Below are 19,171 nucleotides of genomic sequence, written 5' to 3'. Positions count from 1 at the left end.
GTTACTTATCTTGAGGCCACGAGATGGTTATAATAAATTTGATTTCCATTACACGAGAGTAGATGTTAAAACTTCATGCTGATTTGTACTCGGCTTTCGCCAAGATAAGCAAAACTAAGACGTAGCTTTACAGTAAACTATGCTTCTCCATCCATTTACGCTTCTTTCCATATGGTGGTGTGACTCCCCTTCTGTCCGGCGTTAACGGCTGCAGTGTACTTGGCGCGTCAGCACACGCGACGGCTGCAACTACAGGACCAGCACGACAACCGTCTGGATTGAGCCGAGTAGGGGACATCTCTAGGGTCTTCAAGTGGGCACCTTCCATCCTCAGTGTTTCGTTGACTAGCCCACGACACGTCAAGAGGGCTCGACAGTGACTCTGGCGTCCCAGAGTCACCCCCCTCCGTCCCCCACTCAACTCAGTCCAGCTTACTGACCTCTACATCCCTCCTGTTGCTGAGACCTAACCACAATCTCACAATCTCTCCGCAACCCGACCATACGCGCCAACCCGTTTGACTAAGGCTGTCGAGCCCCACTGGTGCGTTAAAATGCAGTTTCAGTGGACAACGGTTCCGTATGGCATACCACCTACCGCAAAACACAATATCTGCCCAACCACCCGTCATTCACGCAATATCCACAGGAACGTATACAAATAAACCAACAGACTCTTCAAGTTTTCAAGAATTCTACGAAACCGTAGCGTGGCGGCCTGCACACAGCCAGCTAGAATCTTTCCGTCTCAACCACAGCCAGTTGCTGCTCCTTTCTGCTGCTTCACACCGGCTTCACACTGGCAGTTGAAATCAGCTCCGTAATACGCAATACGCCCCCAACAGATGTCGTACTACACAGTGAAAAGCGTCGGAAGCGGGTAGAACAAAAATGGCGGAGAGATTAGAAAGGTTGATTCTGTCAGTTCTGTATGATCTCTGATGAGGGTTATAGAGATATTAATAGGAAGGCTGCTGGGTGAGGAAAGTTGCTCAGGACGTTGACATGTCAGGTCGGCTAAAAAATGTGATATAGTGGTATAATTTATACCACTATATCACATTTAGTTCGATGTCTGCCTACAATTTAATTGTATTAACTGCCCTAATAACGTTAGCAAATCATGAAAACAAAAAAAATGACATGACAATTTAACTTTTAATAAAATAAATAATGATTTTATAACGATAAGAATTCAGGTTTGTTTATCAGTATCATAGCAACGCTAACTTCCGCTGGAATTGTCGGATAGGAACCGTCCGTAGCTTTTCGCAAGAGTTCAATTTTTTGAATGCATCTGGATGACCAACGGACACGATTTTCTTCGCACCGCACTCTGTCGGACCCGTTTCGGACCCATTCGCAAGCGGTCTGCGAATCTCCATAGGAAATGAATGACTTCCGGTCGTTTCGGAGCCGTATCGGAGCTGATTTCAACTGCCAGTGTGAAGGCGGCGTCAGATAAGTTCTTTACTGTGCGACGCAACTCTTGGCCGCTGAATCCGATGTCTCTGAGGAACCGAGTTGTAGAGTGTGCCACAAAACCTCGGCAACCCACTTCCACTGGATAAACCTGGACTCTCCATCCTCACTGTTCTGCTTCAGTGGCCAGATGAGCATACCGCAGTTTCTTCCTCTCATATGCCTCATCTACCGCATCTTCCCATGGCACTGTTAACTCTATCAGTTGAACAATGCGTGCTGATCCAGACCACAAAACAATATCTGGTCGTAAGTTAGTGGTGGCAATCTCAGGTGGAAAAATAAGCCGTTGATCAAGATCGGCCAGTATCTTCCAGTCCCTAGCAGCTTCCAGTTGTCCTGGGCGAGAATTGGTGTTAACACCTTTTCTTGGTGGTTGCTCGCCTGGGCGGAGGAATATTGTCTTCTGCGTGTAATGTCTTGCTAGAACAGGTGGCAACTTATTGGTCATATTACGCTTGCCTTCTAATGCTGAAGCCAAACATCGCAGTACTTGGTCATGGCGCCAAGTAAACCGACCTTGGCTAAGAGCCACCTTACATCCTGTCAAAATGTGCCTTAATGTGGCAGGTGATGAACACAAAGGACAAGAGGGATCCTCTCCTACCCAGAGGTTAAGGTTCTGCGGTGATGGGAGAACATCATATGTTGACCTAATAAGGAAACTGATCCTACTCTCTTCCATTGACCAAAGGTCTTGCCAGCCCATCTTACGTTGTTCCACACTCTCCCATTTCATCCACTCTCCCTGCTTGGCCTAGGAAATGGCCTTTATACACCTCATCCTCTCCTCCTGCTTACGCACCTCGTTGACTACCAGCTTCCTCCTTTGAGCTGGGCCTGCCTTGTGCCATTTAGGAGGAGCTAAACTGAGCCCAAAACCCCCTCTTCCATGCTGTACCTGTCCCACGATATCCCCAATTTGAAGGGCAGCCTTTGCCTCTACTACAGATTTCTTTGCTGACCACTTTCTACCAGTTTTTAACACAGGGGCTGCCTCCCTTACACATTTGTCGCGTGACTCTACTAAGGTCATTTCCAGTCTGACCTTGGCACACTTAACCCTCTGGGGACCAAGAACGCGCCCGCGCGTTTTGCTGGTTTTTATTCACATAGCAGCAACATAGACTTAAAATACTCCGTCATTTATGGTCATATAAATAAAATTAATACATGATTATAAACTATAGAGGGTCTTCTTTTTTTGTGTACACTCACATTAACATCAAAACCTTGTGTTTTTTTTTAAATAAATAAAATAAACAGGGTGCGCTTTCAGCTCACTCTGTCTCCGCAAAAATCTTTCTGAAACATGTCTGGAAAATGAACGGAAACTCCGCTAATACTTATCACACAAACATGAAACTTACGTCTAAAGAACGCTTTAAATTTCTACTTTTAAATAAAACAATTCACATTTAAAACAAATATTCTCCTGCAATGTAATCTGTCTGAAACTAAAGAGAAGTACAGTTTCTCCTGTCTCAGCTCATTATCGTTAATTTGTTCACACCCACTCGCAGAGCGCGCTGTTCATAAGATAATGTGTTGAGGCCATTTGCAAAATAGATAAACGCCCCCAGGCAAATGCTGTAAACACACAATATTTTTTAGTCAGATTAAGATTCGTCTTGCGCGGCTATGAGGAATAATCCTGGGACATTTACCACAGAAGGGCTGGTTTATTTTCACTTCGAGAAGGAGCAACAGATTCAGCTGAGAAGTGTAAGTGTTTTGTGCTTTGTTCTAATCGCGATATAGAATAACGTTAGTGTCTGTAAACGGAAAAATAGCATATCCTACTGTTTAAATGTGAATTATGTTTCTCTCTGTGTGTGTGTGTGTGTGTGTGTGTGTCTGTGTGTGTGTGTGTGTGTGTGTGTGTGTGTGTGTGTGTGTGTGTGTGTGTGTGTGTGTGTGAATGAATGAATGAACGCACAGATACGCACTGTTACAGACGAAATAAAAGAACATTTCTTTGACTAGTTTTGGATAAAGTTTTTCAAATCAAATAAGCATCAAATAAGCTTCAAAATAAAGACATCAAATAAGCTTATGTTTTGTCAATAAACTAATCAACTAAGATGTTTGTTCCAATGCAAGCTATATCAAAATAATGAATCCTCAACTTTGAAATATGTATGATCAAACTAAGACATTTATGGAAAAAGACTATTTTCTTTTCAAGATGTTTCCAACTCTAACTTTGAACTGAAATAAAACCATGTCTATATGGTGAAGGGTGTGTGATAGAAGTGTCCAGAGTATGCACCCTGTATTTTAAAGAAGAACATTTAATTATTTGCGATACATTATTCATTCACAAAGAATTCAGGGACATTATTCATTTCCCTAAAGGTTAGAGTTTTCCTCATTTTTTAAATTAAGGCATTAAGATTTTTTATTCCTCTTCTTAGTCAACTTTAGCATGGGTGTTTTCACTTATTCTAAGCAGTGTGTGTGTGTGTATATACACTACCGTTCAAAAGTTTGGGGTCAGTGAGAATTTTATTTTTATTTTTTGGAGGAAAGAAATCAATACTTTTATTTATCAAGGAATAATTAATTTGATCGAAAGTGACAGTAAAGACATTTATAATGTTACAAAAGTCTTTTGAACTTCCTATTCATCAAAGAATCCAAAAAAAAAAAAAAAAACTGTACAACTGACAGACCAACAACTGTTTCAACATTGATAATAATAATAAATGTTTCTTGAGCATCAAATCCTCATATTATACTGATTTGTGAAGGATCATTTGACACTGAAGACACTGACACTGGTGATGCTGAAAATTCAGCTTTGATCACAGGAATAAATTACACTTTACTATATATTCACACAGAAAACAGCTGATTTACACTGGAATAATATTTAATACTATAACCGATTTTTGTTGTATTTTTAATCAAATAAGCGCAGCCATGGTTAGCAGAAGAGAATTCTTTTAAAAGTATTTAAAATCGTACCGACCCCAAACTTTTGAACGGTAGTGTATATATAATTAAAAAGCTATTTTAACCAGAAACCAGTCCTTTGTTGTGTATCTTTGGATTATGTTGTGTTGTAAATAAATCCAAACAATCTAAAAGCCATTCTTTTTTAAATCTCCTCATTCTTTGTGCAAGGCTCCTCATAAGGGCCTGATAGCACCTAATAGGGCCATTATGGGAGGGTCTTTGTCTTTCTCAGGTGTGAAATGCCATACATATTAATGAGAGTTTTTGCCTTTATGCCTCCTCGCATAAAGCTTTCTCACACTAAACACGTCATACACATTATAAAAGACTTTATTGACTTATCTGAATGAGTAGTCAGGATGATTCTCACATAGTTTTGGAGCAAATATTCTAGGCTATGTGATACAATTTTCAAAAGTCTTGTGAAGAAATAATCAATATGTGTTTTGTGGCCTTATTTCAGAAACTTTTATTTTTAAGTTTTTCAATAACCATGCATAAATAATATTCTCTCAAAAATACAAACATGTACATACATGTTGCTCAAATATTATGGTAGCCCCGTTTGTGCTATATAGAGTGAATTTACACCGTTGCCATTAACATTTTTTGTGAAAAAAGCACAAATGTCAGTGCATGTCAAAACATCCCAAGGGCCTCAAAAAACCCTTGGTCCCCAGAGGGTTAAACTCCTCGGTTAAAGCAGAGACTGGCAGCTGCAATATTCCTTTAGTATAAAGTCCCACTCTGCTGAGGCAGCGTGGAACTCCCAACCATTTCCTGATGTATGAACTTATCAACGCTTCCAGCTTATCCACTGTTGTCAAAGAAACGTCGTACACGGCCAGTGGCCACAGCAACCTCGGCAGTAGACCAAACTGAAAGCACCAGAGTTTTAGTTTGCCAGGTAGAGCACAGCTGTTTATGCTCTTCAACCCTTCCACTGCTTGTCGTCTAACTTCTCCCACCCGAACTGTGTCCTTTAGATCCCCATCGTACCATCTCCCAAGACTCTTCACTGGCTTCTCAGAAACTGTTGGTATTGCCTCACCATTAATGAAGAATGTTTTATCTACTACCTTTCCTTTAACTATCGAGATGCTCCTTGATTTAGAGGGCTTAAATTGCATTCATGCCCATTCAATTTTATCTGTTAACTTCCCCAATAACCGATTAGTGCAGGCTACTGTTGTAGTCATGGTTGTCATGTCATCCATGTATGCTCTGATTGGTGGTAGTCGCATCCCAGAAGCCAAGCGCTCTCCTCCTACTACCCATCTTGATGCCCTAATGATTACTTCCATCGCCATGGTAAAAGCCAGTGGAGAAATGCTGCATCCTGCCATTATTCCAACCTCAAGGCATTGCCATGCAGTGCTGAATTTTGGAGTTGAGAAACTGAATTGCAAATCTCCAAAATAGGCTTTCACTAAATTTGTTATTGACATTGGTACCAAAGAAGCTCATGTGGCACTGAACCATATGCATTAGCCAAATCCAGGAATGTCCTCTCCTTTTTAGCTGACTGAATTCGTTGCCAGATAACATTGATGTGTTCTAAGCATCCTGAGAACCCTGGAATGCCCGCTTTTTGAACTGAGGTGTCAATGAAGCCATTCTTTAACAGGTAGGTGGACAATCTCTGGGCAATAATGCTGAAGAAAATCTTACCCTCAACATTTAATAGTGAAATAGGACGAAACTGACTGATGCTTGTAGCATCTTTTTCTTTGGGTATAAAGACTCCACCTGCTCTGCGCCATGCTCTAGGTACAACCTGTTTTTCCCATGCCACTTTTATCAATTTCCACAGAATTCGCAGAACTCCTGAAGCACTCTGTACGGAACTCCATTAGGCCCTGGAGATGATGAAGCCCTTGCCTTTCTCACAGCCTGCTCTACCTCTTTCCACTTAGGTGCACAGACCTCCATTTGGTATTCTGGTGGGTTGATAGGTGGTATGTCTGATGGAATTGACATAGGCTCATGCCTTTTTGCATCTGTATGCGTGTCCTCCAAATATCTCTCTAGCTCAATCCTAGATGTTTTTAAAGTGCCATTCTTCTCACTGGTGAATAACTTCTTTACGAATTTGAATGGGTCTTTATAGAAATTAGCCCTCGCACGTTCCTTCTTTTTGTAGCATTTCCGTAGGCGCTCAGCTCTGCGTAATGTTGCCAGCTTATCTTTTATGGCCCTTTGTAAGAGATTGAGTCCCTCCTTCTGACTTTGTTCTGCTCTTTTCCATTGCTTCCTCAGCTGTCTCCTTTCTCTAACTAACCCTTCAATTTTCTGCTGCCGTCTAGACATTCCAGGAGTAGTTTGTACTTTTTCCTTCCTTTTTTCCACACCAAACCTCTCACTTCCATATGCGTAAATGATGTCCCCAAATTTATCCAGCTTCTTTTCAACTGTACCAGTTAATCTTTCCAATGCAAAGCATAGATCTGTGTTTACCGTGTCCCATGCAGTTTTCTCACAAGCTCTTGGCCATCTAACTCTAGGCCTATGCCCGTTGAGGTTCTTTTCTCTCTTATGCTGGTTAGCCTGACCGGGTTCACAAGTATGAATATGTTCATCACTACCTGTGCAAGCCCTCCTTTCGTCAATGACAGGGGTGCTGATATCCTGCGAGCTGTGGTTTGCTTCCTGTCGCTGGATTTCATTCGACTGACTTGACTGACTTCGTAAGAAGTACTGATCAATGCGAGGCCCTTGTCCCTTCTCCCTCAAGCATTTCATTTTCCCTTGATGAACCTTCAAACCCCTGACCGTTGTCGCCTTGCTCCAGCCACAGACACAAACTTGGAGTTCAATGACTTTACTAACTGCAGATCTTGAACTAGTCTTACTCTCCATACTCATATCCATTTCCAATCCTAAGTCGTTAATTCTAAGTTGTTAATTTTTTTGACAAAGTGAGACTAGGGGGGCTCCGTAGGAATGTCATATAAAGATATAGTGCGGTCTTTGGCATTAAGACATGGGTACGTTATAAGTGAAAGACACCTGAAGCGCATTCTTAAATTGAATGGGCTTTTTTGTCGCACGTTTGCACTGGCATGAAGTTGGTTAGACGTTGGACGATTGATATTCGCATATTTAGGGACCGTCTCAAAATTACATGCGACATTGGCATAAACGTTTCTAACTTCAATAGCATTTTAAGACAATGACTTACAGTCATAAAACCGTACATTGTTCACCCAGGTCTCATGTATGATGCACACCTTTTTTATATATTTTTTTATATTTATGACAATAAACTGTTAAATCATATGCAAATATCGCTATGTATTTCACTACTGTCACATACCTGACACCTAGATGAGCAATGTACAGTTGGTTTTATGACTGTAAGTCATTGTCTTCAAATGCTATTGAGCTTTAAATATTGTCATATTTTGTGTATGATCCCATACAGTAGTGAAATACATAGCGATATTTGCATATGCTTTAACAGTTTATTGTCATAAATATCAAAAATATTAAAGGTGTGCATCATACATGATACCTGGGTGAACAATGTACAGTTTTTTTATGACTGTAAGTCATTGTCTTCAAATGCTATTGAGCTTTAAATCTTGTAATATATTTTGTATATGATCCCATACAGTAGTGAAATACATAGCATTATTTGCACATGATTTAGCAGTTTATTGTCATAAATATCAAAAATCTAAAAGGTGTGCATCATACATGAGACCTGGGTGAACAATGTACAGTTGGTTTTATGACTGTAAGTCATTGTCTTCAAATGCTATTGAAGTTAGAAACGTTTATGCCAATGTCGCATGTAATTTTGAGACGGTCCCTAAATATGCGAATATCGAACGTCCAACGTCAAACCCACTTCATGCCAGTGCAAAACGTGCGACAAAAAAGCCCATTCAATAAGAATTCACTTTCACTTATAACGTACCCATGTCTTAATGCCAAAGACCGCCCTATATCTTTATATGACATTCCTAATTTAAAGTAAAATGTTATATCTTCTGTCATCTCCATCTCTGCTGTAGCCCAGTCTATGATATGGTACGGTTACAGTACAGTATTGGCCGCTGTGGCTCCCTCAACATAACTCGTGGCCACGACAAATAGATGTCGTTCTCTCAAAATATGAAGTCGTGGCCGCGAGAAAAATATATCGTTCCCTCAACATATGATCTCGAGGCCACGACTTTGCATTGTGTGGCCACGACAAATAGATGTCGTTCTCTCAAAATATGAAGTCGTGGCCGCGAGAAAAATATATCGTTCCCTCAACATATGATCTCGTGGCCACGACTTTGCATCGTGTGGCCACGACATAATGATGTCGTTACCTCAACAAAATGATCTCGTGGCCACGACTTATAATCACGTTCCCACGACTTAATATCACGTTCCCACGAGTTTATATGTTGTGGCCACGACAAAAATAAGTGAACCGAACATGTCCCCTCCCGGTCACAGTACAGCAGCGAGTTACGTCACTGTACGGGAAATACACCCCTTATTGTCATGTTGTCAGCTTGGAAATAAAATAATTGTTACTTTTCCCTTTTTTATATGTTTTCATTATTTATAATCAGAATTATTTAAATTTGTGTGCGCACACACACACGTTGGGTTTCCATGTTATATGGGGACTTTCCATAGACATAATGATTTTTATACTGTACAAACTGTATATTATATCCCCTAACCCTACCTCTAAAAACAACCCTTACAGAAAACTTTCTGCATTTTTACATTTTCAAGAAAACATCATTCTGTATGATTTATAAGCTGTTTTCCTTATAGGGTTTAAAAAATGTCCCCACATGGTCAAAGCTTTCTGCTGTTAGCTTACTTTCTTTGGGGACACAACGGAATACCTGAACCACACACACACACACACACACCTGAAAATGTAAAAAATTATTTTCCTGTTTGTTTGTTTGTTTGTTTTTTTCATAGCCAGGCAATATGTTATTTTGAGAGAATTGATTGTTCAGACCTTTGCTGTGAAATAATATTTAATAATAAATCTATAAATGGCGCTGATTTTGTTTTGTGATTTTGTTACCCAAGTCTTTTCATTTTTTAAAGGCTGTATCTGAGATAACAAATACAATCAGGCACCTTACCTGCTATGCAGATGTTGAAGTGGTAACGTTGAATTACCACACAAAAGAAAGCCTCTATCCTTTTTACATATTCATTGTAATTTCATATCTCCTATCTCACATTTAGAGATATGAGTGTATTTTCCTTCACTCAGATGATAGATGCCTTTAGATAACCTTTAGAGGGATCCTGTATATTACACGTGACATGGCTGACGAGACGACTGATCCCATGGGGTCTGCTGGACCTTGTGGGTTAAGTGATGCCACAAGGGGAAAAAAAAAAAAAAAAAAAAAAAAAAAAAAAAAAAAGTGATGCCACATCCAAATCGTAAATCAGTCCAGCAACCAGCTCTCTTGACCTGAAGGTCATTGTTTCATTAACTTCCTGCCACTCTGAATTTTCCATCCATATCTACCCCCACAATTTACTTTATTGCTTATGCCTTATTGATTCTTGAAGTGGTAATATTCTAACTGATCTATACAGTGTTTATAAATCTTGGCTGTTTGGAAGCAGCCACATTCTCTCTCATGTTGATTGACAGCCCATTGCCCCAGGTTTACCCTCAAATAGGCGTCAGATCTTTGGCAAAGGGAATTGAATGGACAGAAGGGTGTTTTCAACTTTACAGCAGCCCATCCACAGGGAAGAGCAGCTTTCCCTTCGGCTCACGCCGCTTATGCTGTGGGTGGGTAAACAGTGTCGGTGCTACTCTTTCACGAGATTATCAGATAAAGAATAAGGAGGATGACAGGCGAGTACAATCAGATAACACCCCTACACTCAAGCAGCCTTTCTTTTCCTCCCTCGCTAAAAGAAAGGATCCACTGTGGAAACCGAAATAAAGGGTGGCAGCTACCTTTGATTAAACTGTGAGCGGGAGAGTAACAGTCAGTTTCTACAACAAAACAAGGAAATGGTTTATTTCCGCAGTGTTGTTCTAACTGATCGCTGTATTGTTACAGGTAAAATGTTTCAGAGGATTTGTCTAGGAATGCTTAGAAAGAGTGGCTAGTGTAAGTTTGAAGACACTTGCCTTCTACTGTAGCATAAGTCCAACTTGTTCATTTTGAATGGTCTAACTAAGGCTTGTGGGAGCGCAAACTAGCTCGTCATAAATTGCAGGTGATACATAATTTGACAAAAACAAGATTTCTTCAAATGTTAATCAAAACGGGGAAAAAAATCCATTATGTCTAATGAAAAAATGTAATCACTACTGGAGATTAAATATGTGGTTATTACTGTAGGTGTCTTTACCTTCTATGTACTTACAATTATTTTATTTTATTTTTTAATTGTTAGTACAATGTGCATATTGTGTTCATGTATTGCAGAACACTTTTGCTGCTATTGAGATGGGATACAGTGGACAGGTTTGGTGTTATGATTAGGTTTACGGGTGGATTACGGGAAAGGGAAGGGTCAACAGTGTAATTATGGATGTAATAATAGATATTAATCACAGCTGTAATTACATGCAGGTTTTTAAACAATATAATTATAATGTAAAAACATACAGTATATGTTCACAGTAAGTGTATTGTATCAAATTATTAACTTAAACTCAAAGTGCATACTGTAGTATTAAAGCCAACTTTATCAAGTATATGCCTAATTCTAAGTCTTAAGAACTTCGCTTGCATTTAAAAAATAATAATAATTTAACTCTTTTCCCACCAGCGTTTTTTTTGTTTGTTTTTTAAATGTTGTCAGTCACCGGCAGCATTTTTGACCATTTTCAAAACAATTTCATGGCCCCCGTTTTTTTGGTTTTATGAATATCTAAACATGCAATATATCAAAAGAAAGAACAGAGCCTCTGCTTTTAGACAAAATATTTTTTTTTCCATCCATCAAATCTGAATCAACCAACAGTGGCTTCAAACTGTTCATTTTATTTTGAATAAGTACTGTATAGAGATGCAACATTAGGGTCACACTGTGATAAAAAAACTACCCTTTTAAGGCAGTCACTTCGGTTATAGAAGTGACTCCCAGTGTATTTTGCATTATAACACAATATTCTACTGTGTGAATATGTAAATACTGTACACTGATTGAGAGCAAGAAGTCAAGTTTTGAATGTAAGTGGCAGAACCCAGTTTCAGTTTCCACACTGTTCTGTTCTTTAATCTGCCATTTTATCTTATTTCTGCCAATGAATCTCTTTTGATATGGCGATTCTCTCTCACACACACTCGCTCTTTCTAACAATATCTTATTTCTGTAATATAATCTTTCTTATTATTTCTTTTCTCCTCAAGGCCTGATCTGAATCCTCAGTGTAGATGTTGAGCAGCATGTGTGAAATGTTAAACAAAGATGGGTTGCACAGAACCTTCATGATAAATTTTCATGCTAACTATCTTGACCCCTTGACCTCAGATTTATAAAGACAATGTGTGCAACTCTGGCACGCAAAGATTAGCCAATCACAACAGAGATCAAGGGGGTAATGCAACAAAATTAGAACTGTTTTTGCTGTAAGAAACCTTGACTCACATTATAAGTGGACTTGTAATAAAAACGAAAGTGTAGCTTTCTGCATAACCTACAGTCTCATATTGCTCATATTGTCCGTGTTCCAAAATAGGAGTGAATATGTCATAATAGTGATGGGTGTCCTCTGCGATCACACACAGTGACCCACATAAGTGCTCACAGGAGGGTGAAATGAGAATGAGAGAAATAAATCAATTTTCACCAGATCAATCCACAAATCAATCAGTCTCTCATATAAAGATAACTGGGTACAATCCAATCCTCTCTTAATGGGTGCAGACTTTTCTGTGCGTTTGTATGTGTATATGTATACATGTGTGTCTTTTCTAAGAGAAGTCGTCTTCAATGAGATTCGCTTCTGTAAATGCCATCGTCTCTGTCCATGTATGAATATCAGAGTGAACGGTGGGATCACAGAGCGAAATATCACCCATACTAAATATAAGCCGATCTAATCACAGAGGGGTGAGAGTAATTAAACTGCCCACCTATTAGTTCTGCATAGCAAAATGCCGCTTCTGATAGACTAGGCTCATTTATGTTAGGATAAAGAGTAGGGCTGTATTGAAGCATGAGATTGTAGCTATTCATTTTGGCATAAAGCAACCCACAGAACATCTGATTCGTATTGCACAAAAAAATGCAACCTTTTTAATGAATTAAATGTAGAGTTATCGGTTTGTATCAGTCTGAAACGGTTTGAATCCGACTGGAATCTGAATCTAAATTGAATCAGATCTAACCAGAAAAGCTGTTTTCCCAGGCCTAGCATATTTTGCATTGCTTTCAGAGTTATGTCAGTAAAATAATCAGTACTTATTACTTTGGGATCTAAACATTTCCCTTTGTCTTTACATTGTTTCTACAATGTTCATGAAGGTTACTTTGTCACGTTTGAATTATTTTTTTTATAGCTCCAGCCTATTATTATAAAAACTATTCTACCTTTAAATGCACTTAAAAATAAAACTAACAGTGATTGGTTGCTTTACATGTCAATTGGATGGTTTAAGTGGGTGGTTCTTGATCAGAATAAGTTGCAGTGAAGACCACTTTTTTTTAAGTTTGGCTATATGAGACTATATTGTTGGATATACAATAATGTCTTCTACATTAGACATTCTGCTCTTAACCACTATTGTTAGAATGAGTGTGATATTTGCAATAAATGTGGTTCTCCAGAGACTTTTTTAAATTAAAGTGCATTTGAAAACAAAGAAATTCAACTAAGAGAAGAATTGAGTCCACTGGGAACTGAGGAGATGTCACTGGATGTACGGTTACATAATGATGCTCCACAGCAGGTTAAAGTCTAAATTGTTCTTTAACGTTTAAAGTTGGATCTATACAATTTAGATTATGGCTTTCCATTATTATTTGTTTAGACTGAAGTATTTCTTTTTTAAGTGGAGCAGGGAGAACCTTTTTGGTCAGGTTGGCCTGATTTTTTTCAGGCCAACCCGAAAGCTAGCATCACCCTGGTTCTCTCGAGAAAACCTCAATAGGATTTTCCAATTAACATTCTTGCACGTTTTATTAATCAAGATCATATTTACAAATAAACTGAATTTTGAAGCCTAAATACAGTCACCACATGTAAAAGCTATAAGTTAGGCTATAAACAAACTATACCACAGATGCATGTCTTGAACATCAACATGATTAAGCTTCCAACAACTCTTTCAATCTTTATTTAAAGATTGAGTTAGAATAGTTTGCAAGAGTGAGTTAGTGTTGTTGTATTCAAGACTGGTCTCGGTCTTAAACAGTTCACATATCTTATTGATCAATCTCAACGTACACATTGATTGTACATTAAATGGTTAAGTTGATATATCACAGCACAGTATTTATGGTTATCAGTCATATATTTTATATCCTATTTTCTTGCTTCTTCTGTTTTTCAGATCCTGACTTTAAAGACTTAGGAGTCCCCAAGCCTCTTCCCTGTGGGTATTATTCATTCATTTATAAGCACCCTACATATGAATATATCTAATGGCTTTTCATTTTCCGTAATCTGTCTTCTTATGTCTCCTCCACTACAGTTTGTGAGTTTGAGATGGGAGGACCTGAAGGCATCATTGAATCGCAGCAGATCACCAAAGACGGCAAAGCCTTGCAGACAGAGGCAGTGGACTGCAAGTGGTACATCCGTGCCCCTCCTCGTTCCAAGGTCAGTCCCCCGCAGTCAGGCCCTGTCCCAACTTCCCCTGCTCTCGTCTAATAACTCTCCAGTTGTTTCCCTGTTGTCGTTGTGTTACCCAGCCTGCCACATTTCTGACATATGACAGCTTGTCTCTGCCTCAAGCTGTGCAGTAACCGCCTAGCAGTTCAGCATTTGGATTCCTGTTTTGCAGTCGTTTGCATTATGCGGCCATTGTGAAAACATCTCGGGGCGGATTTGTATGCGGTTAGGTGGAATTCTGTTGAGGATAAAAATGTGGCAGTTCTTGGGCGTATGACATACAGCAGAATGAGGTCTCGCAGGGCTGCCGTTGTTTTGTTTTTATGGCAGATGGGAATCAAAGGAAAAGTGTTCATGTGGAAAAAGTCAGGTGTAGTCCAGTTTATTTGGGTTCAGATTTGGTTTTATAATTTGGGCACTGTTGCCAGTGGAGCAGTTTACAGCTGCCCTTGTCTCTACGCTCTTATAAATACAATTTTTTATTGGCATCCATATAACAAATGGATTTCCATTGCACAAATCGTTCTTTATAATGGAAAAGGGGTCTTTAGATTTTTAAAATGTTCTTCACAATAAAAAAAAAAAAAGGTTCTTTTAAGAACTGTTCGCTGAATGGCATCACTGTGAAAACCATTTTGGAACCATTATTTTTAAGTGTATCAAAATACTCATTAATGCTTTAGTTTAGCCTCTTTTTCCATTTTTATGTTACAGTAACAGTGAAAAAGATTGGACTGCTCTTTTTTCCCTTTGTAATCTGATCCAAATGGGAAAAAAATAAACGTATCCTCATTAGGATATTTTATTACTGTATTGATGTATTCTGATTGGTTAATTGCATAATTCTGCAGTCTCATATTCTTTTATAATATTCCAAACTGCACAATTGACCATTGTCCCAGTTAACCAATCAAAAGTTTGGGGTTTAAAGGTCTCTTATGCTCACCAATGCTACATTTATTTGATCAAAAATACAGTAAAAGTAGCAATATTGTGAATATTATTACAATTTAATTTTGTACGTTTTTTTAATATTTACATTTTTTCGACAGCCATTACTCTAGTCTTCAGTGTCACATGATCCTTCAGAAATCATTCTAATGTACTGCTAAATAAGCATTTATAATTATTATCAGTGTTCTTATTATTATAAGCAGTTGTGTGGTGTGTTCTGCTTAATATTTTTGTCACTTTTGATCAATTTAACATGTCCTTGCTGAATAAAAATATTAATTTATTTAAGAATTTACAATATATATATATATATATATATGCCCTGCATATTAAGCAGGGAAAAGAGAAAGCATTTCATCTTTCTCAATAAAACTAAACACACTTCAGCTGGAACAGATGGGTTTGCCCAGAGTCGTCAAGTTACCTGTGGAACTGATCAGCAGCATATGACTAAACACAATAAATTGTCTCCATTTCCTGTATATCTTTAGATAGCAGTGTTGACTGGAGAGCAAAAATGTGTATTTTGCCATGGCTCGGTGATAATATTTGTGTTTATTATGATTTATTGTTTCAGAAATTGATTTTTGTTGATCTGATGTCCTTCCAGAGTCACAAATCAAAAGCATATGCCCTTGTCCGTTTCACACAGTTATTCAAGCATTTTTATCATCCACCAGCACTGCTCAAGGGAGACTAACAATTTCAGCGCTATGACTCATGATTGCATTTGTATGAATCTGTACACAATGCTTATTATGAAGACTTTGCCTTTTTTCCTTCAGAGAGTGTTGATAAACCAGTATTTATTCAGCAGACTGTGAGCAGACGTAGTATACGGCAGAGGATATGGACCACTCACAGAAAAAATATTGGAAGTAATCATGACGCTCAAGGAATGGAATAGAATTCACCCCTTTCAGTTAAAAAAAAACAGTCACCTTTTTTTATCTGAATCCGAATCTAGATATGAATTTGAATAAAAACTATGAAAACTATTAATAAAATAGTTGTATGTACACTATCTTTCAAGAGTTTGGTTTCAGTATGTTTGTTTGTTTGTGTTTGTTTGTACATGAAATCAATACTTTTATTGACAGTAGCAAGTATGTATTCAATTTATCAAAAGTGACTGTAAAAACATTTCTAATGTTAGTTTTTTTTTTTGTAATTATGTTTTTATTTTATTATTATTAATCAAAAAATTCCTAGGGGGAAAAAAATCGGAAAAATATTCAGCAGCACAACTGTTTTCAACATTGATGATAATAATAAGTTTCTTGAGCAGCAAATCAGCATATTAGATTGATTTCTGGGATCATGTGACACTGAAGAGTTATGATGCTGAAAATGCAACTTTCCATCGCAGGAAATTTTATAGAGAGATTTTTTAGATTTTATAATATATTAAAATAGTAAACAGGTATTTTAAATAAAAACAATGTGATCACATAAATGCAGTTTATGTGTGTGTGTAAAAGACGTCTTTTCGGTAACACTTTAATTTAAGGTGCTTGTAATAAGCAGTAATTAAAAGTTAATAAGACACTTAGACCTTATAAGATGCATATAAGATGCATGTTATCATTAACTAATGATAATAAATAAATTAAATTAAATAATACATTTCTCAAGTATCAATACATTGCACTTTTAGAACAGCCGAACAAACATAAATGGTAACACAAACTCCCAGGCCCTTAAAAATTGACCTTCCCAAGAGGGAGTAGTTTCCCTGATCTCTTCAGGGCCTGGACCTTTAATTAACCCTTATATGTTAATGCTTATATGCATCTTATATGCATCTTATAAGGTCTTATAAGTGTCTTATAAGGTCTTATAAGTGTCTTATTAACTGTTAATTACTGCTTATTACAAGCACCTTAAAATAAAGTGTTACCGTCTTTTCAAAACATTAAAAATCTTAAAAACCCCAAACTGTTAAATGGTAGTGTATGTTTTGTATAATATATAAATATTTTATGCATTTTTGCAAAAAAATTTAGGTAAAATGTATTTTTAATGTATTATATAACTGATTCATTCATGAATGTTATTGACATTGACATTTCACATGACATTTCACAACCTAACCATACCCTGTCACTCAAAGTTATGATATTTTTATAAACTAATTGACCTTGACACGCAGTCAAGGGGTCGGCATTTTTCAAATGTTTATAATATTTCAGCAAAACTTCTTATTGTATGCCTTTAACCTAAGAACGAAATGACTTGCCTTAAAATGACTTTTGTCCTCCTTTTCCTCCTTTCATTGGAATAATTTTCTGTAGCAGCTCTGAATCATGTTTGTCTGGCTCTGAAATCTCACAGGAATGATTGTTTGGGGCACAGATGGCAGGGAAAGCGTCGTGTCTTCCTCTAGACACCAGCTACTGTTCCTCAAATGCCTGTCCTCCCCACATCTCTCGCAGGCTTTCATATATCTCATCCAATTAAGTCCACAACAGTAAAACCTCACAGACATGTACTGTACATCTCATCTTTTGGTTTCTTATTTGATTTACTGACTGATGGGAAAAGAAAAAGGGCTGTGGTGTAGGCTATTATATCATCATGTGTTCGCAAGCAATTCATCCACAGATGCATTTCTGGGATGCAGCCGGTCCTCTGATTGCCCTCTCCGCTCTGGTGGGAACGTCACCAGATGCAGACTAATAAGTCAGCTTAGAGGGGGATGTGAACAACACCTCAAACACATCCACATGCCCTGAAGAGACAGCAGTCCCGAACTGGCCAGAGGTTGGTGTCTCGATGTCAGGCAGTCCTGGCTAATTTCTTTCCAGAGGAGCGGTAGGAGAACAAAGCTGAGTTGTTGAGATACAATTATTCTACTGGGTAATTAGACTGCACTCAAGCATTCAAGCCTGCTTCTGAGTCTGGAGGGGGCTTGTTTCAGATGGAGGGGGTGCAGGAGGTTTTAATTCATATAGTCTTTTTTTTTACTGATTCACAGATAATTTTTATAGATTTACTCTTTAAAGGCTACGGCTTTGCAATTTCTCAAGAAATGTCAGTGGTGTTCTCATACAATACTCACAATACAATGTTGAAGCTGGCTAGACACCATTCCCAGTATATATAATATATATAAATGTGGCCAGTGGCATCAGGTACTGGAGGGAAATGTATGAAACAATTATATAATTGTTGACTACGCCACCCGGTATACACCGGGAACTCAGCCCCAAGACAGGGGGCACACAGGTTCGTAACCAAAAGAACTGCGTGAGCAGAGAGACATAGGCCAGGGAGTACCAAATATGAAGCAGCTTTATTCAAATACAAAAGTTAAAATCATCAAAATAGATTAACATTAAAGGCTCAATATTCACAGGTCAAAAAGAAAGAAAAAAAAAAAACAATACTTTACAAAACTTCAAAATAAAGAAATAAATACAAAAAAACAAATACACAAGAAAGTTTAATTGGACGGAGATGGCCTGCTGTGACCCTCAATTCACACCACACACTTAAGATCTACACACACCCACTCTGGTGAAGTCAGGTCACTCAATGCACAGCACTCAATGTGAACCCCGTTAAACAGCGGCTAAACCCCTCCTCTATATAAACTTTCTTTGTCACGCTGTTTATGAAGAAGAAGAAAAGAAAAGTCTCAAACAATAAACATTGATTAACTGGCAAAAGCCAGCGCCAAAAAGAAGTTTTCAGTTCACAAACAAAATAAAAATAAGAAACAAAACAATGTATTAATTTCAGTCTCGTTTTGTAACTCAACCAAACTTAAGCCTAAACAAAAGAAAAATAAATGATATTACAAAATACGCAGAAATGAGCTCAAGACAAATAACAAAAAAAACTATAAATTACAATTCGGAGCAAAACAAGAAACAAATCAAAATGAAACAAACAGGCCACGATCGGCCGTACACTCAAAGAGCAGAGCAAACCAGCGAGAGGACAAGCTTCCACATTAATGCTCACGCCTCAGCGAGCAATCGT

At 38.0% G+C, this 19,171-nt stretch overlaps 2 protein-coding genes across 3 annotated transcripts in view; one reads left to right on the top strand and one right to left on the bottom strand.

Moving 5' to 3' along the window:
* cbln2b (cerebellin 2b precursor) overlaps window positions 1–19,171 on the bottom strand; it is a 449,384-nt gene that overhangs the window by 281,705 nt on the left and 148,508 nt on the right. The window lies entirely within an intron of this gene.
* The window catches only part of neto1l (neuropilin (NRP) and tolloid (TLL)-like 1, like), a 136,145-nt gene that overhangs the window by 92,793 nt on the left and 24,181 nt on the right, over window positions 1–19,171 (top strand). For both annotated transcript variants that reach the window (XM_056254086.1, XM_056254087.1), the window contains 2 exons: window positions 13,950–13,991; window positions 14,091–14,218. In XM_056254086.1, coding sequence (XP_056110061.1) covers window positions 13,950–13,991; window positions 14,091–14,218 — 170 coding nt within the window. The remainder of the gene's footprint in view (window positions 1–13,949; window positions 13,992–14,090; window positions 14,219–19,171) is intronic.

Source organism: Rhinichthys klamathensis, unplaced genomic scaffold (assembly GCF_029890125.1).
Source record: "Rhinichthys klamathensis goyatoka isolate OS25496 unplaced genomic scaffold, OSU_Roscu_1.1 h1tg000110l_1, whole genome shotgun sequence".
In the NCBI taxonomy this organism is placed as follows: Eukaryota; Metazoa; Chordata; class Actinopteri; order Cypriniformes; family Leuciscidae; genus Rhinichthys; species Rhinichthys klamathensis.
Note: the sequence above shows the minus strand (reverse complement) of the source record. Positions and strands in the feature narration are given on the sequence as shown.